We start from the raw sequence: 25,121 nt of genomic DNA, 5'->3' as shown, positions 1-25,121 counted from the left end.
CTTTGAGGCACAGCTCACTTTCAGTTTATCTCATTGGAGAGAAGAGTCTTATGAGCTTTCCTGCCCGGGGTGGCTTTGAACTGCAATTGTCATAGCTAGGATTACAAGCTCTGAGCCACTGGTGCCTGGCTCCATTTTAGAGTTTTTATTGGGTCTTTTTTTGCACAAGAGAAATTCTAATTCAGCATTAAATGTAATGAACTTTTTTCTTTTTCATCTACTAGGACAGTTCGTGTGGCAATGCAAGTACCTGTTGTAATGACATCACTGGGTCAGAAGATTTCAACGGTAGCAGTGCAGTCTGTGAATGCAGGCGCACCATTAATAACCAGCACTAGTCCCACACCGTCAGCCCCTTCCAAGGTAGTCATTCAGACAATCCCTGCCGTGATGCCAACCTCTGCTGAAAGCGGAGATAAAATCACCATGCAGCCTGCCAAAATCATCACCATCCCAGCTGCACAACTTGCACAGTGTCAACTACAGACAAAGTCAAATCTGACTGGCTCAGGGAGCATTAACATTGTTGGAACCCCCCTGGCCGTGAGAGCCCTGACCCCTGTTTCAATAGCCCACGGCACCCCTGTCATGCGACTCTCAGTGCCTGCCCAACAGGCTTCCGGCCAGACTCCTCCTCGAGTGATCAGTGCTGTCATAAAAGGGCCAGAGGTTAAATCGGAAGCAGGGGCGAAAAAGCAAGAACATGATGTGAAAACTTTGCAGTTGGTAGAAGAAAAACCAGCGGATGGAAATAAGACAGTGACGCATGTAGTGGTGGTCAGTACGCCCTCGGCCATCGCCCTTCCTGTGACGATGAAAACTGAAGGACTGGTGACGTGTGAGAAATGAGTGCCGCTGGCCTCGGAGTGTGATGTCAGTGCTAGCTCGGACGCGAACAGTGGCGAGGGCGCGTGTCAAGAAGTCAAGGGAAGACTTTAAAACATTTTTAATATGTATGAGAAACAATCAGACTTCCTGGAAGTAAATTCCCTGTCCCATGTTTCAGTGGGGAATTAAGATGCTGACAGAAAACTGCCTCTTACAGTAGGAAACAACTGAACCTGCCAATAAGAAAAAGGACTGAAAGGGACCAAGCAGCTCACTACACTGTCAGTTACACTAAGACTTGGAACACTAACATCTGTAAGAGGTTGTATGGTTTTCAGTGGGAGGGGTTGGGATGGGTGATCTTGTTACATAGAGCAATTCTTGATGCATTTCATATGCATACCAGCATTTATTACTGTGTTCGCACAGTACTCACTTAACTGGTGCTATGTGAAGACTCTGCTTAATAATAGGTATTATAGAATGTGAATCGAAGAATGGATCCAAAAGCTTAAGAAAGAGGATAGCAAAAAAGATCTAGTGCGATTTATATATATATATATATATATATATCTATACATATATATATATCATATAGCTTAAGCTGATTTAAAACAAAGGCCTTAGACTAATTTTTGTTTTTTTTTTCCTTGAAATAAGCTAATGGCTTGTTTGTGTAAAGCTTTTTTATTAAAAGAAAAATTTTAAAAATCTTGTACCTAGCACAGTATTGTTATAGAATTTACATGTAACATTTTATATGGTAGTTTAATTCTGTCAGTTTCTTAATTGTGGACAAATTAACAGTTGGCGCTGGCCTTTCCTGTAACCTGGCTGTGTCCCTCCTCAGCCCCTGCCACGCTGTCAGTTTCAGGTCTCCGGTCCCTTGGAAGTTCAGGCTCAGCATGAATTTTGGTCAGGTAGTCCTAATACCTGGTGTTTGTTTTCTTTCTCATTCTTTTTTCTGCCTTTCCTTCCTCCTCCTTTCTTTCTTTTTTAGTTGATGTTTAAGAGGGAAAGTACCAGTGTTCAGATTTGAACTATAATAGTTTGTATATTCAACATTTGAAGTATATTCTATTTTGTTGTACTCTTGTTTCAAAGTGTATTCAAGTAGGTTTTCTGAAATATAGATATGAAATTTATCTTGAGTTTTGGTCTCTGGTGATTTCTGTGTGTGCGTGTGTGTGTGTGTGTGTGTGTGTGTGTGTGTGGTGTGTGGTGTGTGTGGTGTGTATACAGTCTGGGGCTTGAACTCAAGGCCGTGTGTGTGTGTGTGTGTGTGTGTATGTATGTGTGTGTGTGTGGTGTGTGTGGTGTGTATACAGTCTGGGGCTTGAACTCAAGGCCAGCATGCTGTCCCTGAGGCTAGTGCTCTGTCTGGTGACATTTTTAGCAATATTCCAAAGCCAAAATAGAGAACGCTGTTTTAGTTACATATCCTATTCTTCCATTTTGTTAACATTGACTGGTATCTGCATGTTGCTGTTTTCTTCTACTTTTTATTAACTATAATGGTCTCCCTACCAAAATGAGTTTATTTTAGTTGGTCATACTTGAAGAGTGTGAACTCAGAGCAGTTTAGCAGAACAGCACTTACCTCACATTGCACAAGACCCTGAGTTTGAGTCATAGCACGGACAAAAACCTTTCAGATGAGACCTTCCCCAGCTCTCCCCCCCCCCCCCCCCAATCAGACCTTTCAGGGTAAAAGAATATTCTAGACCTTTTACAGATTAAGAAAAAGTATCAGAAGTGTTACATGGCATTACCTAATGTCATACTTCCAATTATGTCAGCATTCTAAATTTTAATGGTTTTCTGCTCTAAAGAGAAGTCTATTAGAAATTTGGATGAACTGTTATTGTTTGGGGGCTGTAAGTGTGCATTTAATATTCTACTTAGGTTGACAAATACTTTTTACAATAGTTGCATTTTTAATTGTTTATTTTTACATAAACATGCTTCATGGTATTTTAAAAATAAATACCTCAAGAAAACTCACTGATTTTTGTCCCATTTGGGTGTTAATCTTATTCCATAACCTTTTAGAAACATTTCCTAAATAAATCTCCCAGCTTTCAAAATTGGTCTTGTTTTAGTCTTGTCTTTTCCAATATTCCTTTTGGCCAGACCTGGGGCTTGACCTCAGGGCTTGGGCACTGTCCCTGAGCTTTTGCTTAAGGCTACCACTCTACTACTTGAGCCACAGTGCCACTTCCGGCTTTTTGTTTCTCTGGTGCTGAGAGCTTCATGCATACCAGGCAAGCAGTCTACCACTAAGCCCCATTCCTAGCCCCAAAGACTGTTAGACCATACTTCTTGAGCAAAGACGGGCACTTGTAGATTTTTTTAACACTTGCTAAGACTTTATATGTAGAAGACAGCTATAGATAAATTTAAATTTTAATCAAAGGTGAAATAATGTGTCTTGTATTCAGTTGGAATTGTCACACAGGAGTCACCCAGAAATTTAAAAAAAATCTGTTTTTAAAAGAGATTTGGTTTTTAACTCTTGAAACCCATTGTTGCTTAGATTTTCTGTGATGATTAAATTCTTTGGTTTAAATCAGAATCACCAATGCCATGAAGGAGTTCTTAGAAAATGTGGTATTGGATGCTAACTGCACAGTTCTGAGCACTGTATCTAGAAAGATCAGTGGAAAACAAAATATTCAAAATTTAACTCTGGTAGACTTTGATTCAGAAAATCAGATTTTTTTCAAAATAAAAAAATTAACATTTAAGTAAATCCTTCTCTATGTTGTATTCTTGCTCTAAAAGAACAAGTACATTTAAAGCCTGCGTTTGGCAGCATACATGATGACAGGTTGTACTGATGACTGCTAATATCTCAGTGTGTGCCCTCTCTGATTAGTACTCAGCCCCTCCAAACTATCATCACTCTAACATTGGAGAAAAGCTGTGTGAACATGGCTTAAAGCGCTGCTTTTTCCTGCCTCATTAGGTCTTTAGGACCAGTCTGCCCATTTGCTGGGCAACTTTTTTTTTTTTTTTTTTTTTTTGTTGGTTGTGGGGCCTGAACTCTGGGCCTGGGCGCTGTCCCTCAGCTCTTCAGGTCAAGGCTAGAGCTCTACCACTTGAGCCACAGCACCACTTCTGGTGTTTTCTGCTAATGTGGTGCTGAGGAATTGAACCCAGGGCGTCATGCATGAAGTCAAGCGCTCTACCACTTGAGACACATGGGGGGGGTGTATTGTATGGAGAATTCAGGGCCTTGGCTTTGTTTCCATTGTAAAACAGTTCCATTGTTTTCATATGATCTTCATTCTACTTTTAAAAATTCATTTGATTGTCCATGATACCCTTCTTTGCTTTACTTTACGCCTAAATAACTCATCTACTGTTTTTTGGTTTCCTAAGAAAGGTTTTTGTCTGTGAGGCTTATTTCATTGGACTTGTAAGAATTAAGGAGTAAGCTGGGCACTAGAACTCATTCCTGTAGTCACATCCTAGCTACTTAGGAGACTGAGACGTTGGAGGATTGAGGTTTACCTACGATAGCTTGGCATTGAAGTCTATGAGACCCGTTAGCCAGCAAAGCGCTGTACTAGAGGTATGGCTCAAGCAGTAGAATGCTAGCCAGGTGCAAGAAAGCTGGTGGCTCACACCTGTAATCCTAGCTACTCAGGAGGCTGAGATCTGAGGATTCCAGCTCAAAGCCAGCCCAGGCAGGAAAGTCCGTGAGACTCTTATCTCCAATAAACCACTGGAAAACTGGAAGTGGCGCTGTGGCTCAAGCAGTAGAGCACTCGCCTTGAGCTGAAGAGTGCAGGGACAGTGCTCAAGCTCCACGACCGACAAAAAATAGCAAAAGCTCAAGGCTCAGAGCCAAGCACACAGGCACAGATGCAGAGCCGAAACTCATCCCAGCACACAGGCACAGATGCAGAGCCGAAACTCTTATCCAGCACACAGGCACAGATGCAGAGCCGAAACTCTTATCCAGCACACAGGCACAGATGCAGAGCCGAAACTCTTGTCCAGCACACAGGCACAGATGCAGAGCCGAAACTCTTATCCAGCACACAGGCACAAATGCAGAGCTGAAACTTACCCCCGCACACAGGCACAGATGCAGACAGACGGTTAGGGATTAGGGATGCATGCCTGGCACAAACACTTACCAAGATGATTGCATTTTAATGTAGTTAGTTTTTGCTATACATACAGTTTTTACTACCAAATCTATTGGTATTCCAGGCTAGATTTTGACTCTCCAGTCTTAGGTTTATCTAACTGCTAACTTACTGTTAACTACTGTGTCCAATTAGACTTTTCCCTTCAAAATCTGTTGATCTAAGCTCAACAATCTGTACGTACTGCAGGAGGACACTGGGGTGAGGGATGGGGCTTCTCTCTTCGCCAGCAGGTCCCGTCAGTTGAGTCTTCTGTAGTCCTCCCTCCTCCCTGTCCTTACGGTTCTCACAATGCCTGCTGCCAATGTATCTTCTGAACCATGAGCTTTCTAAACCACAAATTCTACCACAGCACTGTGGCCACTTCAAATGCAGTGGCATTTTGATGAAGGCAAGGCTGCGGCATACAAATCCTGGACTGTGCTCATCACTCTGAAGTTATTTTCTCTTCCAAACATTTCTGGGCTTCAGACATAAGGTAATAGGTAATTTTCCCCACTATTCCAGATACCCATTCCTCATGATGCCATTCCATTGACAGCCTCTCGTGGACGCCTCTTTCCTCTGTCTAGATACGAGTTCCATTTCAATGTATTGAGACATTGAAACAAGTTCCTGAGATGGGCTTCAAAACCACTCGGCGTGGAGTGAACTCTGAATATGAAGACTGGAAGGAGTAAGTACACAGACACTGGGGAAGAGAAAGCACAGTCCACCATAGCAGCACTATTGGTAGGGAACAAGCAAGAAGGACATGTGGCCATGCTCCCATAATCCTTTGAGATAGATTACTGATTGCGATGTGAGAGGGAGTGCACTGGTGGTAGCGTGATAAGTGATGAGTATTGAAGACCTGGTCCCCTGCGAGGGGCTAACCCCACTGCCTACTGCACTTGGGAGGGACACACATTTCTGATCGCTAGAAACAAGCCAGGTTAATGATCAGGTCAACTTTCTAGACAAAATCTTGCCTCTGGGGTTGCTTACAAAGCGTGCCACACCCCTTTTGTTTTAGTCTCTTGCTCTCTCGGCACTGCACACCCCAAGTGGAACTAGTTATCAAAGCAGCTTCTCTTTCCCTGCACCTAACAGCTTTTCTGTTCACAGAACTGCAAGTCCTCTGGAATGAGGGCTCATGTACTTTATACTCTGTCCCCCCAAATTAAAATCGATTCTAGGCTGTAGGGACTGAGGACACGGAAGGCAGCCCTAATGGTGAGATTGTCTGCTCTGTGCAAGAGTCAGTACATTGGATTTGCTCCTGTGTTGAGACTGCAGGCCTTTGAAAGGCTCAAGTACAGAAGTAAACAGACGATCACTGCTGGCTACCTTTCCGAACATTCAAGCGCAGTCTTTCTGGACGCAGCCAGCCCAGGCTGGGCCTGGTGGTTCCTGCCTGTCATCCTAGTTACTCAGGAGGCTGAGAGCTGAGGATCGCGGTTCAAAGCCAGCCCAGGCAGGAAAGTCTGAGACTTATCTCCTGTAAATCACTAGAAAACTGGAAGTGGTGCTGTGGCTCAAGTGACAGAACGCTTGCCTTGAGCTTAAGAGCTGAGGGACAGTGCCCAGGCCCCGTGAAACCGGTCACCATTTAACTACTCGAGGTGGTGCTGTGGCTCACAGTGGTAGAATGCTACCCTTGAACACAAAGAGGCTCAGGGACAGTGCCCAGACCCTGAGTTCAAGCCCCCATGGCTGACCAAGGAAAAAAAAACAAAAACCTGACTGCTGCTTAGTAGTCTGAAACCTGACAGCAAAGTTACCTTCTGAGATTCTGTTCCCTACTACAGCATGTTTAACTTGGAGAAAATTGGCTTTATCAACATCATTTGAATGAACGGATTCCATCATTGTCCCAAGAGCACACAACAGGCAGATGGTGTGAGTTCTAGGCCATGAGGAACCAACTGCCATGCATCAGTGTCACCGGGGTCCCCAGTCACTCACTGTGCTCAAATGACAATGTCTGGGGCAGGGACCAGACATCCGCAGCGCTACTGAACAGCGGTGTTGAGAACCACCGCCACGAAGCCACAGAAGAGCCTAAGTATTTAGGGACTTGTATCTGAACTTGCGTGTTTGTTTATAAGATGTTCATTGGGAAAGTATAGTCTGAGATAATTAAGTATTGCAAATGGCTACGCCTACTGGTGCAGTGGCTCCGGTGGTAAAATACCCGTCTAACAATCATGAGGCTGAATTCAATCCTCAGTACCCTCTCCTCTCAAAACAAAACAGCAAAAAACCCCAAACCTCTCACGGGTGCCAGTTTGGGCAAATCTTGAGACTCTTGTCTGAGAGACCCCAAACCTCATCCTGTGTACTTTGGCACTTGCTCCTGCTCCTCCTCCATCTCTGGGAGCCCGGTGGCTCGAGCCGGTGGTTCATGGGACAGCACAGCGAGCCTTGCCTCTTCAAAGACACTGCTTCAGAAAGCAAGATCCCAATGCCAGCGGTGCTGCTAGTCACAGGAGCAGGCTGATTGTTAGAGAGCAGAATTTAAATTGAAAATACATTTAACGGAGACCAATTTCCTGTTACAAAGATTGCCATTTAAAATAGAGCCACATTAGTTGAGTAACCTAGAAAAGGCCATACTTGGTTCAAAATGGTAGGGCTATAATGAAGTCAACCCTTGTTTTGGGAGGATCAAGACAGTTCCCAAACTATTAAAAATAGTTTTACTGTTAATGGAAAAAAGACTATCATCTATCAACAGTGCAGCAATGAGTTTGAAGTTTAAATCCTATTTAAGAAACAGAATTAGGGTTTCAGTTTTAGAGTAACTGCACTCAGTTCAGCCCGCTGTTGTTTGAAGACCCGACCTACAAGTTGAATTAATCTTCTGGCTCCCAGATTAGTTTTAGACCATGCCCCTTCCGCCTTCCCTCCCAGCAAAGGTAGGGGCGGTCTGTGAAGGCTAATGTCCCAGGCAGCCTACTCTGTGGTCCTTACGCTCTCACAAATGCAATTTTAGAATGATGGACAACTGACTGGGTGCTTTGTAAGGTTTACCAATTGATGGGAACCAGAATCAGATGGCAGCCACATTACGAGTCCCTTAGGATTTGTGTTGCAGTATAAAACATGTAGGCAAAGATAAAAGATAGGTTACCATCTAGTAAATTTATACACAGAATATGCTGTAATGTTTCACAATAATTAATAAGCTTTGGTTTCGAGTGTCTTGACAAAGAGAAGGATCAGATGACTGAGGTAGTCCTGTAAGTTTCCAAATGCTCAGGAGCAGCACGTTTGTCTTGGTGTCAGGCAAGGGCAGGAAATCATCATCCGAGAATGTTTCCAACCTGGTGCCATTAGAAAAAACCCCAAAACCCAAACCCAAGCCATTCAGAGCACTAGCTTTAGAAGACGTATTTATTCCTCTTCACTATTTACAGTGAATCGCCAGTAGGTTTTGTCTAGAAGAGGCTTCATCTGTAGTCTCTTACCGCTTTCTTAGGCACTGCCGTAAGTGGGCAACATCCCCTACTGTGAAAGAAGCCATATACAAATAGGGAGATCAAGTAATCGACAGATGTACACCCAAATTATCCTAACGAAGTCTAAATACACAGCAGTCACTAAATAATGGAGAACTGGAATCTGTTTAAGAAACAATCTGAATCCGTGTAGGTACCAGGGCTGTGTGTGATCGGGGAGCCGAGCCTGCTCTCATGGAGACAGGGCTGTGTACACTGTTAAACCAGCAAATGACAGCATCGCCAAGATTTAAGAAAATCACTGTGTCTGTGTCTTATGTTTTTGCACAATGCTATGATTTACTTAAGTTTTACAAGAAGATATAAAAAAATAAATATTGCCATGCATATCTTATTGACATCAAGAAAATGAATAAATAATGGAAACGCTCTCTCTAGAACTTGTTCCTGCATACTCACTGTTAATTATGAAGGACTCAAGCAACTTTTGAGTTTTACAGCATCCTCAAACTGAAAAAGCTTCAAAATAGGCCTGAATGCCCCCCAGCGGCTGCCTGAGAAGGTGAGGGAAGGGAGGGGGGCCAGCCCGGCGGAGTGCGGCGGGTCTTCTCCAAGGACCTGGCGGGCCCCTCCCCGGCCCCTTCTTGTCTGGTTCCCCGCAACACCCCAGTTAAAGACTGGAGTGGTTAAGACGGTGTGCAGCCGGTTTACAGAAGTCCATGAGGCGGCTCCTTAAAGCTGAAGTCACACACGAGGGACAGGTGGTCTGAGGGGTAATTGAAGGACGGGAGCCGGTTGGGTCCGATCTGTTCCTCGGTGAGCAAGTCCAGAGCGGAGCGCACGCTGAGCGCGTGCTGGGAGTACCAGATGTAGTCCAGCGTGTGGCGGCACTCCCCCGAGGTCCGGATCTTCCAGGTGGTGTAGGGCGGCTCCGCCTGCCCGTCGGCGCTGAGCAGCTTATAGGCGCTGCTCAGGTTGAGGCTGGAGGAAGCGAAGTGCCTGTAGACCTCCTCGGTGGGCTCCGCGTTGAAGTCCCCGCACACGATGAGGGGGGTCCTGGCCCCCTGCGTGATGCTCTGCAGGTTCTGGAGAAGGTCACAGCCCTGAGCCGACCGGAACCGCTCCCAGCCGGTGCGCGCTTTCAAGTGTGTGACCGCCACGCACAGCTGCCGCCCAGACTCCCTGCACTCCAGCGTCTGCGCGATGGCCACCTGGTTGGTTTTCAGTGTCATGGCTGTCAGCCTAATGTTGGCGCTGTTGATGAGCTTGAACCGGTTCTGGAGGAAGAACAAGGCACAGCCATCGGGCCCATTGTTGTGCTCCACATCCAGACAGGGCGACCAGGGCTTGGGGAGGAAGGTGCACTGGTAGCCCAGCCGGCTGAGCAGCGGCTGGAAGGTGTCGAAGTAGTGGTCCACCTCCTGCAGGCACAGGATGTCGGGCTGGTAGGCCAGGATCTCCTCCAGAATAAGACACTTCCTTTCTTCCCACCTGAGCGCCTCCGCCGGACACTGCACGAAGTTGTCCTTGCCTTCTCCAAGGGCTGAAAAGAAAAAGCCGGTCAGCTGTCAGCCGGGGCAGATCCACGACCTGCGTGGGGTCAGGGACAGCCTCCTTTATGTTACAGCTATTCGTGTGCTGGAAGACTGTGTCAGCTAAATCTGTGTCAGCTAAGTGTGTGGGAACGGACGACGTAGCTAGACCCTGCTCAGGATACATGGGCAGCCTTTCTTACTTAATGCACGACACCTGCCTGGAAGAACGAAAGAGATCAGCAAGTTAGCATGTTCCCTCCTTTCCCAGGAAACTGACACATGAACACATGAAATAGGTCCTTGCTTTTTAAATTTTCCCCTAAAATTTCAACTGCTCCTCGAAGCAGCGCCGCAGACGGACGCCTGGCGTTTAAATCTGACAGTGCTGTGGTGGACGGAGCGGCGCAGCAGCAGCATGTGCGCATGGATCTGCAGAGGGTCTAGCCGCAACACAGGCCCCCGCCTCCCTTGAAAATGCGCCTCGGGCCGCATGCCGGGGCTGGCGGCTGGAGGTGGAAGGCCGATCCTCTGAGCTGCCCGCCCCGCAGGCCGCTCGGCCTGTCCGTGCCTGGCTGCCCTCCCCTGTCCCCTGTCCCCTGTCCCGTCCCCTGTCCCCTGTCCCCTGTCCCGTCCCCCGTCCCCCGTCCCCTGTCCCGTCCCCTGTCCCCTGTCCCCTGTCCCCTGTCCCGTCCCCTGTCCCCTGTCCCCTGTCCTGTCCCCTGTCCTGTCCCCTGTCCCCTGTCCTGTCCCCTGTCCCCTGTCCTGTCCCCTGTCCCCTGTCCTGTCCCCTGTCCCCTGTCCTGTCCCCTGTCCCCTGTCCTGTCCCCTGTCCTGTCCCCTGTCCCCTGTCCTGTCCCCTGTCCCTTGTCCCGTCCCCTGTCCCCTGTCCTGTCCCCTGTCCCCTGTCCCCGGGGCCGCGCACCTTGGGCGAGGATGTTCCACTGCATGACCCTGATGGGCGGGTGGCTGCCGGGGCACTCGCTGCTCACGCTGCTCACGCTCACGAAGTCCCGCTGGAACCGGGGCGGCCGGGTGTGCAGGACGGCGCGGCATTCCTCCAGAAGCTCCTTGGGATCGATGGGCTCCAGGTGCTCGGGGTCGGGGGACAGCAGGTACTCGGGGTGCGGGGCGGCGGCGCCGCTGCTCAGCGTCTTGGCGAGAGCGCTGTAGAGCCGGCTCGTGCCGTGTCCCATGGGAGAGGCTGGGGAGGCGGAGGCCCGGTCAGCTCCGCCGCGGCCAGCTCCCCACCGCCCGCGTCCAGCTCCCCACCGGTCAGCTCCCCACCGCCCGCGTACCGGCCAGCTCCCCACCGCCCGCGTCCAGCTCCCCACCGGCCAGCTCCCCACCGCCCGCGTCCAGCTCCCCACCGGCCAGCTCCCCACCGCCCGCGTCCAGCTCCCCACCGGCCAGCTCCCCACCGCCCGCGTCCAGCTCTGCCGCGGCCAGCTCCCCACCGCCCGCGTCCAGCTCCCCACCGCCCGCGTCCAGCTCCGCCCCGGCCAGCTCCCCACCGCCCGCGTCCAGCTCCGCCCCGGCCAGCTCCCCACCGCCCGCGTCCAGCTCCGCCCCGGCCAGCTCCCCACCGCCCGCGTCCAGCTCCCCACCGGCCAGCTCCCCACCGCCCGCGTCCAGCTCCGCCCCGGCCAGCTCCCCACCGGCCAGCTCCCCACTGCCCGCGTCCAGCTCCGCCCCGGCCAGCTCCCCACCGCCCGCGTCCAGCTCCGCCCCGGCCAGCTCCCCACCGCCCGCGTCCAGCTCCCCACCGCCCGCGTCCAGCTCCGCCCCGGCCAGCTCCCCACCGCCCGCGTCCAGCTCCACCCCGGCCAGGTTCCCGCCTTCTACCACCTACCACCAGGTAACCTTCCCACAGCGCACCTCGAACAAACCCCGATTCCTCCGAGGGAGAACGCGCTCCTCCTGACACCTTGTATCTGCATTTTATATTCTGTAAACCTGGCCTGCCAAAGCCACATCCTTTCCCTCCCGTCTTCACAGGAACCTGATTCGTTTGCAGAGTACAACACGAGGCGGCGGCAGGCTGTCATGTCTTCAGTCCTGACCGCCTTTGTGGGGTGATACACGATTGAAACCTGCACCCCATTTGTCTGGTACTTCAGGACTGGGCTCTCTGTGGGATGCGTGAACATTACTGAGCAGTGCAATTACACCAAGTGCTAGACCTTGAAAAATCTAGAAAATGAGCTGCGTGGTGATAGGTGGTTCAAGGCCAGCCTGTGCAGAAAGCTTGCTAGATTATATCTCCAAAATAGTAAAAGTAGGGCTGGAGGTGGGCTCAAGTGGTAAACACCAGCTGAGCAAGTATGAGGTGCGAAGTTCAAATCCCAGCACAAGATAGTATAGAAAATGGGCTGGTACAGGGAGGGAGTTCAGCTGTTTTCCATCCAGGAAAAATGTCCTGACTTTCCCAGATTCCCTGGAACTCTGGGGTGGGGCCTGGGGGTGGGGGCTGAGGAGGGAAGCAGGGAGGTAGGCAAGGTACACAAGTGCTTTCCAATGCTGCTTTTTTACCCCTTTATTATTAACTCATCAAGAACAGTCATCAACCAATGAGCTGACCCCGCCTTTGCCACCCCCTTCCTCACCTCCCAGATCTCACCAAAGACAGTGGTTGAGAAGACTCTACAGACACAAGCGCAAGCGGAGGGGTTGGGACGCGGCTCAGGGGTGGAGGGCTACAGCCCGTGAGAGCAAAGGCGCTCAAGTCCTGGTCTAGACCACAAACAACAAGAAAACAAGGAGGGCCAGAGGCTCACACCTGTAATTCTAGCTACTCGGGAAGCTGAGATCTGAGAATCATGGTTCAAAGTCAGCCCAGGCAAGAGACTCTTATCTCCAATAAGCCATGAAAAAACTGAAGTGGCGCTGTGGCTCAAGTGGTAGAGCGCTAGCCTTGAGCTGAAGAGCTGAGGGACAGCGCCCAGGCCCAGAGTTCAAGCCCCCTGACTGACAAAAACAAAACAAAACAACAAAAAACAAGGAGGCCCTGCAAAACTGAGTGTCAGCATGCAAGCACATGGTCCGGCATGGTCAGCCAAGCGCCGGACGGGGCTGTGTGTGGAGTGTGTCAGGAAGTAGGTCACAGCAGCTGTGCGTGGAGAGGGTATTAGGAGGTCACAGCAGCTGTGAGCGGGGTGCGTCGGGAGGTCACAGCAGCTGTGCGTGGGGTGCTTCGGGAGGTCACAGCAGCTGTGCGTGGGGTGCGTCGGGAGGTCACAGCAGCTGTGCGTGGGGTGCTTCGGGAGGTCACAGCAGCTGTGCGTGGGGTGCGTCGGGAGGTCACAGCAGCTGTGCGTGGGGTGCGTCGGGAGGTGGCAGCAGCGGTGCGTGGGGTGCGTCGGGAGGTGGCAGCAGCGGTGCGTGGGGTGCGTCGGGAGGTGAAGGGCAGGGCGTCCGCCCTCCGTGCTTGGGCCGCGGGCTCATGGCGCTGTCAGGGAGGGCGCTGCGCGGCCACTGGCAGAGCTAATCTCCTTAGCCCAGTCTGAGCCGGGTTCTGGGGGGTCTCGCGCGGTTTTCCCTCCGGAGTTTGGGAGGAGGCCCGGGGCGGGGGCCCTGAACGGCCAGAGGCTTCCGCCCGGCAGACGTGGCCGGCGAGGACGGGGCCTGCGCGCCGGCCGCCTCCTCCTAGCGCCTGCGCGTGCGCACGAGCGGGCCGCGCTGCTCGGTGTGCCGCCCCGTGAGCCGCGCGGACCGAGCCCGCCTTGCGGGAGCGCGCGTGCCCGTCAGGACACCGACAAACGAGGTGTGACCTCTGAGTCGGGACTCGCACAGCGCACGCGTGTGCACCCGCACGCGCAATGCACAACTGGTGGTCAGCACTAGCACGAGCCCCCACGCGGCCCAGCACGAGCCCCCACGCGGCCCAGCACGAGCCCCCACGCGGCCCAGCACGAGCCCCCACGCCGCCCAGCGCGAGCCCCCACGCCGCCCAGCGCGAGCCCCCACACGGCCCAGCGCGAGCCCCCAGCACGAGCCCCCACGCCGCCCAGCGCGAGCCCCCACGCCGCCCAGCGCGAGCCCCCACGCCGCCCAGCGCGAGCCCCCACGCGGCCCAGCACGAGCCCCCAGCACGAGCCCCCACGCGGCCCAGCACGAGCCCCCAGCACGAGCCCCCACGCGGCCCAGCACGAGCCCCCACGCCGCCCAGCAAGAGCCCCCAGCACGAGCCCCCACGCGGCCCAGCGCGAGCCCCCACGCCGCCCAGCGCGAGCCCCCAGCACGAGCCCCCACGCCGCCCAGCGCGAGCCCCCACGCCGCCCAGCGCGAGCCCCCACGCCGCCCAGCGCGAGCCCCCACGCCGCCCAGTGCGAGCCCCCACGCCGCCCAGCGCGAGCCCCCACGCCGCCCAGTGCGAGCCCCCACGCCGCCCAGCGCGAGCCCCCAGCACGAGCCCCCACGCCGCCCAGCGCGAGCCCCCACGCTCCCCCCGGCCCCCAGAAACCGCAGGCCCAGAGCGACTTTTCAAATAAAAAAATGTTCTCCAGTGAAGCGGACACAGGCTGTGAGCGCTGCAGAGACCAAGACAGTGTTCCAGAGATGGACACACAGACTGCGACACTCAGGCGTGTGTGTAGCCGGGCGCCGGTGCTCACACCTGATCCTCGCCTATCAGGAGGCTGAGGTCTGAGGACTGGTGTCGGGAAGCCAGCCAAGGCAGGAATGTCCGAAAGACTCTTATCTCCAATGGAGATGTGACTCAAGTGCTAAGTGCCAGCCTTGAGACAGTACCAGGTCCTGAGTTCAATCCCCAGTTATCACACACACACACACACACACACACACCCTGGGCCTTCTGCTAGGGATTGAACACTGAACCCAGGGCCTTTCACACACTAGGCAGGCTTCCACAGAGCCACACCTCATCCGAGTTTAAGTCTTTAACAGGAGAGTGAGGTAAGCAAACTCTGTTCTTACTTTCTTAGAACTGAAAAGTATATGCTGCAAGTTTCCCTTTTGGGTTAAAAAAATACTTTTAGTAGCATGTGTATCTTATATTCCTGGAGCTAGGTGATTCTGACATGCAGTTAAAGACAGCAAAATTCCACAGTAACTCTGCTTACCACAAAAGGAAAGCTCTAGTTATTTTAAACTTAAAAAGCTGTGAAACTGGCAGAATGGAGAACTTGTGCACAAAAGCCCTTAACAGGTAAGAATATATAAAGGCCCTCGGAGGATAAAGCGAGACTTTCCATTCTAGAAGGAGCCTCGAGCCTCCTTAAGGTTGACAGCAGACAACCTCCTGGAAAGGAAACACACTTCAATTTTAATTTGAAATTTAACATGAAGCCAAAGGGAAAACATCTCATTTTTGACCTAGCATCTGGCTTTGTTGTCCAGGATGATGGTGAATCTGGGGTCGGGGAATGAAAGCCAGGGCCTTGCATGGAGCTCTGCCTTGGCTGCATCTTAGTGCCACCTACACTAACTTCTACAGCAGCGCCATCTACACCTAACAGCACCTGCAGGTCACAGAACAACTTCTCCAGTGTTGGCTATGAGGGAAACGATGCTGACTTCAACAGAAGACCTTCACTAGCGAGATCACTGACCACGCTTCCGGCAGCTGAGACCCGAACTGACGGCACTTAGAGACACAGAAGCCGCTCTCCACACAGCGCTCCTCTGGCTCTGCCTGCCGCATCTGCCGTCACCTTTCTCACAAGTCTGAGCTTGGGACCAGAGAATTTGGGTATGCACATGGGAAGCTGACGAAGCCAATCCAACGCTGATGCAAGGAAACTCTGAAGAATGATAGTGTGTCCAGAATTCTCAAAGGTAAGCAGCACAGCAAGGCATCAATGAAAAGGCAGTCCAATGCTGCCACCTACTGGCCAGGCGCTGAACTGCCTCAGAAAGTTAATCTCGTTAGTCCTTAATAAATGTGGCCAAATGAGTAGAAAGTCAGAAAAACCTTGGTAACACAATTTGGGTGTAGACTATATGCATATTTAGTTGATATAGATCGAAGGAGTCAACTATTGAAGCCCTCCATGTCTGGCTCCTCTTTCTTACACATGACAAAATCAAAGTTAAAGTTAAGAAGGAAAAGATACAAAGGGTAGATTACTAAGTGCTGGGGAATTGTGTTGAGCTGACAAGACTGCCTTTGTCTGTGACTGTGCTCTCTCAGAGCCTGCAGGCTGCTTAAGCAAGCTTACAGATAAGGCTCTGACTTGTTCTGCAGCGGCACTGGCTAGACACAACTCTACCTTCCTGTGAGACTGGTGTACACGAGTGAGAAAATCAAAACTCACATAGTGGGCTGAAGGTGCAAGCAGTGGCACTATCTTTACACCTTACACAGGATGGATGTTTGGGATATGAATCCCCATATCCTAGGCGCTGTGTGTGTGTGTGTGCACACGTGTGCATGTGCACTCGCTTTGGGGCTTCAACTCTGGACCTGGGTGCCGTCTCCGAGATTTTGTTTTTTGCTCAAGGATAGCGCTTTACTATTTGAGCCACAGGAGCATGTCTGGCTTTTTTGGTAGTTCAGTGGAGATAAAGAGTCAGGGCTTTCCTGCCAGTTGAGTTTGAACTGCAGTCCTCACATTTCAGCCTCCAGTAGCTAGGATTATAGGCGTGGGCCACGGCACCCAGCAGGGTTCCAATTCAGGAAGAGATCTAGCACCGGTGACTGAAGACAACAGGAATGTTGGGAAGCCTTAGCTCGTTGAGTGTGGAAGTGGTAGCTAAAGCCACTACTGTCCTCCTTAGCTCAGGCTGTAGCTGGGTGTCGGGAGGCCTTCAACGCAGGGACTGGCTACAGGCCCCAGCTCCACCTCGGACAGAGCCCAGACAACAGTTACCTCCCTTCCTTCCCCGTGGGGATAAACGTCCCCTTCTTCACTTGCTCACTGGGAGTTTGGGTCAGGCCACACGGTCTAACAGCTCTGTTAGCTGTTCTGACGTTTTCTGAGCCACTACGGCTTTCTGGGCTCAGAGCTGAATGTTCACATGTGAGAGAACATGAAGACTGATTCAGTGTCTTTTCACCAGAACTTTCCAGCCCTGCACGGTCTCAGGGCTCTGTGGACAGGGTCCTGAGGCCTGGAGCCAGGTGCACCTTGGACAGCACCGCCCCGCCCCGGCCCGGCCCCGGCCCGGCCCCGGCAGGGAGCAGCCGGGACGGCCCCAGTGCGCCCCCCCTCCTGCCAGCCCAGACAGAGGTCAAGTTCCAGCTCCTCGGCCCTGACAGCACGCTGGTGCAGCACACAGTGTTCAAATCAGTGTCGCCAGTCATATGGCATTAGCAGAGATATCGAGTGAAGGTCAACGCTCAATCGCTGTGTCTACAAATACAAGCATTTAGACCCAGGACGGGGAGCCGGGCGACCTGTCCCTGCCAGGGCGGGCACACTAGCCAAGCATGCGAAACTGTTTTCCAGAAAAGGCTGAGCTGTGCCTTCAGTCAAGAGACTTACTTAGAAAACCTCTGAGTGAACCCCCTGCCCCCTTAATTGAACACATCTGATGGGTGCTCAGATGCTCCTTCACCCATCTGTTGTCCCACAAATTGGACTTTTCCAGAATAATGCTCAGAGATGTAAAGAAAAAAAAACTGTTGGCACCTCATCCGTAGGTGAGGACGTGAGCTTTGCCCTGCTTTTACAGCCACGAACGGAAGCCGGAAGCCGAGTTCCCCCGGCTCAGGGGGCCACAGCCGCGTCCACACCCGGCGCCAGCACCCGCCTGGCGCAGCTGGCGAGCTGGGAACCATGAACTTTCTTGCACACTTTTGAGTGACCGGGAGGCGGACAGCACCGTTGAAATCTCAGTGTCTACAGAACCTCCGTGTGTGGCATGTGCGTCCACGCTGCTCTCAGACTACAACATACAGCCCAAGAGCCCAGATGGGGCTGCCTTTTTTTTTTTTTTTTTTTTTTTGCCAGTCCTGGGGCCTGAACTCTGGGCCTGGGCTCAGCTCTTCAGCTCAAGGCTAGTGCTCTACCACTTGAGCCACGGTGCCACTTCTGGCTTTTTCTGTGGTGCTGAGGAATCGAACCCAGGGCCTCATGCATGGGATGCAAGCACTCTTCCACTAAGCCACCTTCCCAGCCCCTGTAGCTGGCTTTTTACAGACGGCTTACCAACCTGTTCTGTAAGTTTTTATTAAAACAAAATTATGGTTAATTTATATATGCATCAGAAAAGTCAATAAAAGATTTCTCAGTCACTTAAAAATGCGGGAGAGGCTGGCAAGGTGGCTCAGTGGTAGAGTGCTTGCCTAGCATGCATGAAGCTCTGGGTTCCATTCCTCAGTACCATATACACAGAAAAAGCCGGAAGTGGTGCTGTGGCTCAAGTAGTAGAGTGCTAGCCTTGAGCAAAAAGAAGCTCAGGGTCAGTGCCCAGGCCTGTTCAAGCCTGAGGATGCCCCCTCCACAAAAAGGGGTGGGGGAGAACTGGGTGCTGGTGGCTCACGCCTGTGATCCAAGCCACTGAGGAGGCTGAGGATCACAGTTCAAAGCCAGTCTACAAGGTAGGAAAGTCCGTGAGACTTTCATCTCCAGTTAGCCACCAGAAAACCAGAATGGGGCTGTGGCTCAAAGTGGTAGAGCGCTAGCTTTGAGCCAAAAGAGCTTAGGGGCAGCGCCCAGGTCCTGAGTTCAAGACCCATGACTGTCCCAAAAAAAGGGAGGGAGGGGAGAAAGTTTTTATATACAGATTTCCAGAGTTTTGCTGAATTAAGGTAAAAAAAAAAAGCCTAAAGTAGAAATGCCAATGGTTTCAAAATCTCTATGCCAAGTGCCAATTCCCATTCTTAAAATGGAGTTGATATCTTAGACATCATCAATAGTTCATCGGGTCTGTTGGTTCTTGATCATACTAGTAAATAGGAACATACATTTTCTTCCTGTTTCCCGAGCTCTTTTAGGAGTAAAGTATTTGCACTCATAAAATACAGAGCTGGGCGTGGTGGCACATGCCTGTAACCATCGCAGTCTGGAGCCTGAGTCCCCAGGATGGGGAGTTCCAGGCCCACCCGAGCTTCTGGGAGCCTATCTCAAGAAAACCCCAAACAAGAAGGTTTCTGCCAGCAATAAGCAAATCTGTGAGGAATTCCAGGAAGACAGCACAAGTCTGAACTAGCCGAGGAGCTGGGGGGCAGAGGACAAGTACCCAAGCAAAACGCTGCTCCACCAAGGCGCTTCAGCCCGGCCAAGCCGGGAGTTCTAGAGCAGTCATTCAGCAAGGAAGCTGGAAAGAGATCATCCTCACAGCCCGCCCTTCACACAGACACGCTTCTGAGAAGGTTCTGGCAGTGGGCGGTATGGGCCTAAAAGAGATGCAGACCAGTTCAAGAGCTAGCTCTGAGGGGAGGGGTCCCCCGCCCTGCCCCCAGCATGCTCCAGGGGGCCCAAGGGAGGCGCAGGGCCCAGGGGCGGAGCACCTGTCTCGCTGTCTGTGGGCCTAGGCTTGGTGCCCAGCACGAAACACAGTGAGGAAGGCTGCACCCAAGAGGTCTCACTGGATTCAAACCCAGGGCCTGCCGAGTGCCAGGCAAGGGCTCCACACGGAGCCACACCCACAGCCCAAGTCATTTTCTGAGTCCCACCTCGGGGCCTGAGCTGGCCTCATGCTTTGCTTCCCAAATGTGGGGGTTACAATGTACGGCTACCACCAGCCTCGAAGCACTTATTTTCATGGATTCTCATACTGCTAACGATGGAATACAAGTGGTTTTCAGTGTTCCCTTTCTGCACAGTTCACCACACCCTAAACGCCGGAGGCCTGAGTAAGAAACTTAGGAAGGACTTCTAAAATTCCCAAGCTCTTTCCCTAGTGGAAGGAGAACAAAATGTATAGAGACGTCACCCACCCGGGCCTGATCCCGGGAGAAGGCACTGTGGAGGAGCTGGGAGCAACCAAAAATGAACAACAGAAAAGCAAAATGAAGTGCAATACCGAGTGCAACAGCACCACCGGTCCTATATCCCCATCCCGAGCTGCTGCTTCCAGCCCGGGGAAGAGCCCTCCCGCCCTGCCGTCCCTCTGCCGAGGCCCAGCTCAGCCCGGACAGCCCCGCACGCCTCCACATCAGCCCGCCTCCAACAGCCCGCGTGCTCACTCACTCTGAATGGCACAAGCTCTCCACAGGATACATCCCCATGACAGGGGCTTGAGCGCCATCTCTCCTGTCAGAAGGTGCTCTCCACGGCTCCCCCCCATTCCAGGCACATCCAGCCCCAGGCTGATTTTTTATCTCCATTCCTGGTGCACTCCTACCCTGGAACCACTGGACGGTGGTCAGCAGTGAGTGGTTACTCAGGAAAGCTGTAGACGGGCACTGCCAGGTCACCTGACTTGCTCTTTCCTGGTGATGTCTGGCATGAAGCAAAGGCAGGCCGAGCTAAATGGTTTGCCGGTGTGTATGGGTGCTGGAGGCTTAGTGACTCACGAGGCCCGTGCTCTGCACTTACACTGCTCCCCCACATCCTTCGGGGCAATGAGACCCTAATGCCCGAGCCGCCCACAGACAAGCTGGGTAATTACAAGCTTTCTTCTCCTAAGCCGCTTACTCACATAGTCAAGGGACCTACGAAATAAAGCCGCCTCCTCTTTGCCTCTAAAACTGTGCAGGGAAAAAGCAACATGTGGTGCTCAGCAGCGACTCAGCCAACTCTTGATGATGGCAAGAGGAGGAGGGCTGGGAGGATGGAGTGAGGAAGAGGGTTGGGAGGATGGCGTGGGGAGGAGGGTTGGGAGGATGGCGTGGGGAGGAGGGCTGGGAGGATGGAGTGGGGAGGAGGGCTGGGAGGATGGAGTGGGGAGGGCTGGGAGGATGGAGTGGGGAGGAGGGCTGGGAGGATGGAGTGGGGAGGAGGGCTGGGAGGATGGAGTGGGGAGGAGGGCTGGGAGGATGGAGTGGGGAGGGCTGGGAGGATGGAGTGAGGAGGAGGGCTGGGAGGATGGAGTGGGGAGGGTTGGGAGGATGGCGTGAGGAGGAGGGCTGGGAGGATGGCGTGAGGAGGAGGGCTGGGAGGATGGAGTGGGGAGGGTTGGGAGGATGGCGTGGGGAGGAGGGCTGGGAGGATGGAGTGGGGAGGAGGGCTGGGAGGATGGCATGGGGAGGAGGGCTGGGAGGATGGAGTGAGGAGGAGGGCTGGGAGGATGGAGTGAGGAGGAGGGCTGGGAGGATGGAGTGAGGAGGAGGGCTGGGAGGATGGAGTGGGGAGGAGGGCTGGGAGGATGGAGTGGGGAGGGCTGGGAGGATGGAGTGGGGAGGGTTGGGAGGATGGAGTGGGGAGGAGGGCTGGGAGGATGGAGTGTGGAGGAGGGTTGGGAGGATGGAGTGGGGAGGAGGGCTGGGAGGATGGAGTGGGGAGGAGGGCTGGAAGGATGGCGTGGGGAGGAGGGCTGGGAGGACTCCTGCCCGCAGTCCATCCAGTGCCCTGGGTGCAGTACCCGCAGGCTTCGCAAGGACCTGCTGCTATCTCTGCTGGAGTTTCAGATTCTATTCACCTTGCAGTTGCCTTCCCTGGAGGGATTGTCCTCAGCTTCCTGAACTGCCAGTGGCCACAGGGCCTATGTTAGATAAGGAAGAGATTACCAAATGGGACAGGTGTGGGGACTCACTACTGTCTCCTTCAATAGACTGTGTGTGTGTGTGTGTGTGTGTGTGTGTGTGTGTGTGAACAGAGCAGCTGCCAGCTCCATCAAGCCCCATCTCACAAGTGTCTCAAATGGCAACGTTCCTGACTAGCAAGTACAGGTCCTGAGTTCAAACTGCAACACTGCCGGGTATGTAAGGGCACCTGGGTTACATGGCAGAGATTCCTATCTCAAAATATAAAAGTAAATTTGGACTTTATTTTTTTCATTAATGGAATCAAGGGGGAGGGGAGGGGGGGGGGAGAATCAGTCACACTGAAAGATATACAGAGGAATTCAAGAACCTGCACTTTTTGTCAGTTGTGGGGCCTGAACTCTGGGCCTGGGCGCTGTCCCTCAGCTCTTCAGCTCAAGGCTAGTGCTCTACCACTTGGGCCATAGCACTACTTCTGTTTTTTTCTGCTTACGGTGGGTACTGAGGAATCGAACCCAGGGTCTCATGCATGCAAGACAAGCACTCGACCACTGAGCCACCTTCCCAGCCCAAGTACCTGCACTTTTAAATACGCTAAGGTTGGTTTAAGACTTGTGGGGAAATACTACTCAAAGTGCCTCTTTTCCCTTCCTCAGCCACGCCTTGACCCTTCCAATGTTGTTCCTGCTTTTCCCTAAGTAAATGCTTTATACTAATCTCTTTGGATCCTAATCAACCCCTTGAGACTGAGTCTAGCTGCGTAGCCCAGGCTGGCCTTCAACCTGTCATCCAGGGTGCAGGCACTCTCCGGCTTCCAAACAGTTCCTCACGTCTACAGAGACTCATCACTGACACTTCCGTAGCACATATGCTAAAAGACTCACCTCACTCTCTCCCCACCCCGATGCTACTGAACAGTTTTTAATCAGGAAGAATCAAACGTGCTCCAGATAAACTCAAGTGCGAGTCTTGCGCTTCCTATCAGGCACCCACGTCTGCCGGCATTAGATGTGTCAGGATCCCGGATGAAGGGGGCTGAAGCAATGAATTGGTGAACACACACCTCTTCCCCCTCCCACCGGGAGCGGCAGGGAAAAGGAAAGCTGTCTGGTAGCCATAGTAACGAGCTGTCTACCATAATCATTAAGAACCGTAAACGTCCTCTGACTGGGGACTCACTGCAGGGCTGCAGCACGGAGCCGCTGGTCCCCGCTGCTCCCCGCTCCCCCGTCCCCGCTCCCCCGTCCCCGCTCCCCCGTCCCCGCTCCCCCGTCCCCGCTCCCCCGTCCCCGCTCCCCCGTCCCCGCTCCCCCGTCCCCGCTGCTCCCCGCTCCCCCGTCCCCGCTCCCCCGTCCCCGCTCCCCCGTCCCCGCTCAAGCCCTTCATTTATTTGCAAAACCGCAGGATGTCGACTTTTTAAAAGTTGATTAGGCTTCACTGTAAGTTGTCTGCGTGAGCGGACCAACAGTTACTCACACGAGCCTCGCGTCTTCCCAACACCCACTTAGGGGCTGAACAGAGAACGCGATGCGCGTGCTAGCCCCTCTGATCTCCAAGCCACGCACCAAGGTAAACCCCTGTGGATGTCACGCTCCTTGTTCTAGAGAAAGCAGAGCGAGGACTGTGGTGGCGGCTCGACACGCACACCGCGCAGCCGTGGACCCTCAGCTTCCAGGAGCCGGGGGACCGCGCGCTCATCACCCCTGGTTCCAACGTCTCCATTTGCAAACACATCCCGGAGCAAATGCCCCCGACGCGGGGGTCAGAGCCCCCAGGCCGGGCTCAGCCCCACGCAGGGATCGCTTCCCTGACAAGGCCACGACGAAACCCCAGAGTGTTCTAGAACCCAGCTCCCCCAGGCACCGGGGCATTCGCAAAGCAGCATTTCCACACCCGCCGCAGGCAGCGGGAGCCCAGCGCGCCCCGCGCCGACTTCCTCCCGGGCAGCGGGAACCCAGCGCGCCCCGCGCCGACTTCCTCCCGGGCAGCGGGAACCCAGCGCGCCCCGCGCCGACTTCCTCCCGGGCAGCGGGAACCCAGCGCGCCCCGCGCCGACTTCCTCCCGGGGCAGCGGGAACCGGGGCCCGCGCCGACTTCCTCCCGAGCAGCGGGGCCTGCGCCGACTTCCTCCCGGGCAGCGGGGCCCGCGGCGGGCTCCGGGCGGCGTCGCCCGGTGTGAGAGCCGCGGCGGATGCGCGCGCTCCTCGCGGCCGGGGCGGCTCGGGGTGCGGGGCCGGCGGGGCCAGCTCCGCTCTCCGCAACCGGAGCGACTCCGAACCCGGGCACAGCGAATCCGCCCGCGCGGCGGCCGAGCCGGGCCGGGAGTCGGGGGCCGGAGGGGGGGGGGACCGGGGGCCGGGGGCCAGGCCGGGGGGACCGGGGGGCCGGGGAGGGGGACCGGGGCCCGGGACCGGGGGCCCGGGGGACCGGGGAGGGGGACCGGGGGGGACCGGGGCCCGGGACCGGGGGAGGGGGAATGGGGGAGGGGGACTGGGAGAGGGGGACCGGGGGACCGGGGCCCGGGCCGGGGGGACCGGGGGGCCGGGGGGGAACCGGGGCCCGGGACCGGGGGACCGGGGGTCCGGGCCCCGCGGCCCCGGCTTCTCATTCACGCGGCCAGGCCGGGCCGGCCGACAGCTCACCTGTGGGGGAGCGGGGCCTCGCGGCGCCGGGGGCCGCCGTCAGCAGTCGCGGGGCCGGGGGTGGCGGCGCCTGGCGGCGCGGGCCGGGGCCGGGCAGGCCGGGGCCGGGCAGGCGGCGCAGGCCCGCGCCGTCCCTCCGCAGCAGGGCCGAGCAGAGCCGCCGCGGGCTCTGATACATGCCGGGGCCGACGCGGCCGGGGACGGCGGGGCGGCGGCGGCCGGGCTCCGGCCCCCTCGGCGCGCGTCCCGGGAGGGCGCGGGGCGGGGACGCGGGGACCCCGGGCGCGGAGCCGGCGAGGCGGCGGCGGCTGAGGCGGCGGCGCACTGAGCGCGCGGGCGGCGGGCGGCGGGCGCTACCAAGTGCGGCGGGGCCGGCGGGGCGGGCGGCGGGGCGGGGCGGGGCGGCGCCCTCGGCCGGGACTCGCGGGCCCTCCGCGCTGGGCGGGCCTGGGACGCAGGGGTCGGGGATGGGGCGAGCGGACGCCGGCGGGGCGCCGGGAGCGCCCGCGAAGCCCCGTGCGGGAGCCGGCGTCCCCCGCCGCCGGGATGGGCGCGCCCGCGGCCGGGATCCCACAGTTCCGCGCCGGCACGTGGGGCGGGGAGGCGCCGCGGGGCGCGGGGGACACAGGTGCGGGCGCCCGCGGGGTCCGTGGGAGAGCCCTGCGTCAGTGTGAGGACCCGTGCGTCAGTGTGAGGGGCCCTGCGTCAGTGTGAGGGGCCCTGCGTCAGTGTGAGGACCCCTGCGTCAGTGTGAGGGGCCCTGCGTCAGTGTGAGGGGCCCTGCGTCAGTGTGAGGACCCGTGCGTCAGTGTGAGGGGCCCTGCGTCAGTGTGAGGACCCGTGCGTCAGTGTGAGGGGCCCTGCGTCAGTGTGAGGGGCCGTGCGTCAGTATGAGGACCCGTGCGTCAGTGTGAGGGGCCCTGCGTCAGTGTGAGGGGCCCTGCGTCAGTGTGAGGACCCGTGCG

At 54.8% G+C, this 25,121-nt stretch overlaps 2 protein-coding genes across 9 annotated transcripts in view; one reads left to right on the top strand and one right to left on the bottom strand.

Moving 5' to 3' along the window:
* Elf2 (E74 like ETS transcription factor 2) overlaps positions 1 to 2,832 on the top strand; it is a 73,918-nt gene extending 71,086 nt beyond the window's left edge. For all 8 annotated transcript variants that reach the window (XM_070022101.1, XM_070022103.1, XM_070022102.1 and 5 more), the window contains one exon: positions 225 to 2,832. In XM_070022101.1, coding sequence (XP_069878202.1) covers positions 225 to 849 — 625 coding nt within the window. In that variant the 3' untranslated portion in view covers positions 850 to 2,832. The remainder of the gene's footprint in view (positions 1 to 224) is intronic.
* Positions 2,833 to 8,352: 5,520 nt separating this feature from the next.
* Positions 8,353 to 24,453, bottom strand: Noct (nocturnin). Its single transcript, XM_070022108.1, has 3 exons — positions 24,157 to 24,453; positions 10,889 to 11,167; positions 8,353 to 9,974 (listed from the first exon to the last, which is right to left on the bottom strand). The coding sequence occupies exons 1-3, from the start codon at positions 24,332 to 24,334 to the stop codon at positions 9,139 to 9,141; spliced, it is 1,293 nt and encodes a 430-aa protein (XP_069878209.1). The 5' UTR covers positions 24,335 to 24,453; the 3' UTR covers positions 8,353 to 9,138.
* Positions 24,454 to 25,121: the final 668 nt, after the last annotated feature.

Source organism: Dipodomys merriami, unplaced genomic scaffold (assembly GCF_024711535.1).
Source record: "Dipodomys merriami isolate MVZ:Mamm:240054 unplaced genomic scaffold, mDipMer1.0.p SCAF_15, whole genome shotgun sequence".
Taxonomy (NCBI): domain Eukaryota; kingdom Metazoa; phylum Chordata; class Mammalia; order Rodentia; family Heteromyidae; genus Dipodomys; species Dipodomys merriami.
The sequence above is the reverse complement of the archived record's forward strand: the minus strand, read 5'-3'. Positions and strand labels throughout refer to the sequence as shown.

What these genes read in the sequence shown, in the direction of transcription:
- Noct (XM_070022108.1), bottom strand. Translation starts at nt 24,334, where the DNA reads ATGTATCAGAGCCCGCGGCGGCTCTGCTCGGCCCTGCTGCGGAGGGAC. An exon ending in GAGGCCCCGCTCCCCCACAG is followed by an intron (nt 11,168 to 24,156) that starts GTGAGCTGTCGG and finishes CCGCCTCCCCAG; the next exon opens with CCTCTCCCATGGGACACGGC. An exon ending in GTGGAACATCCTCGCCCAAG is followed by an intron (nt 9,975 to 10,888) that starts GTGCGCGGCCCC and finishes TTTTCTTTTCAG; the next exon opens with CCCTTGGAGAAGGCAAGGAC.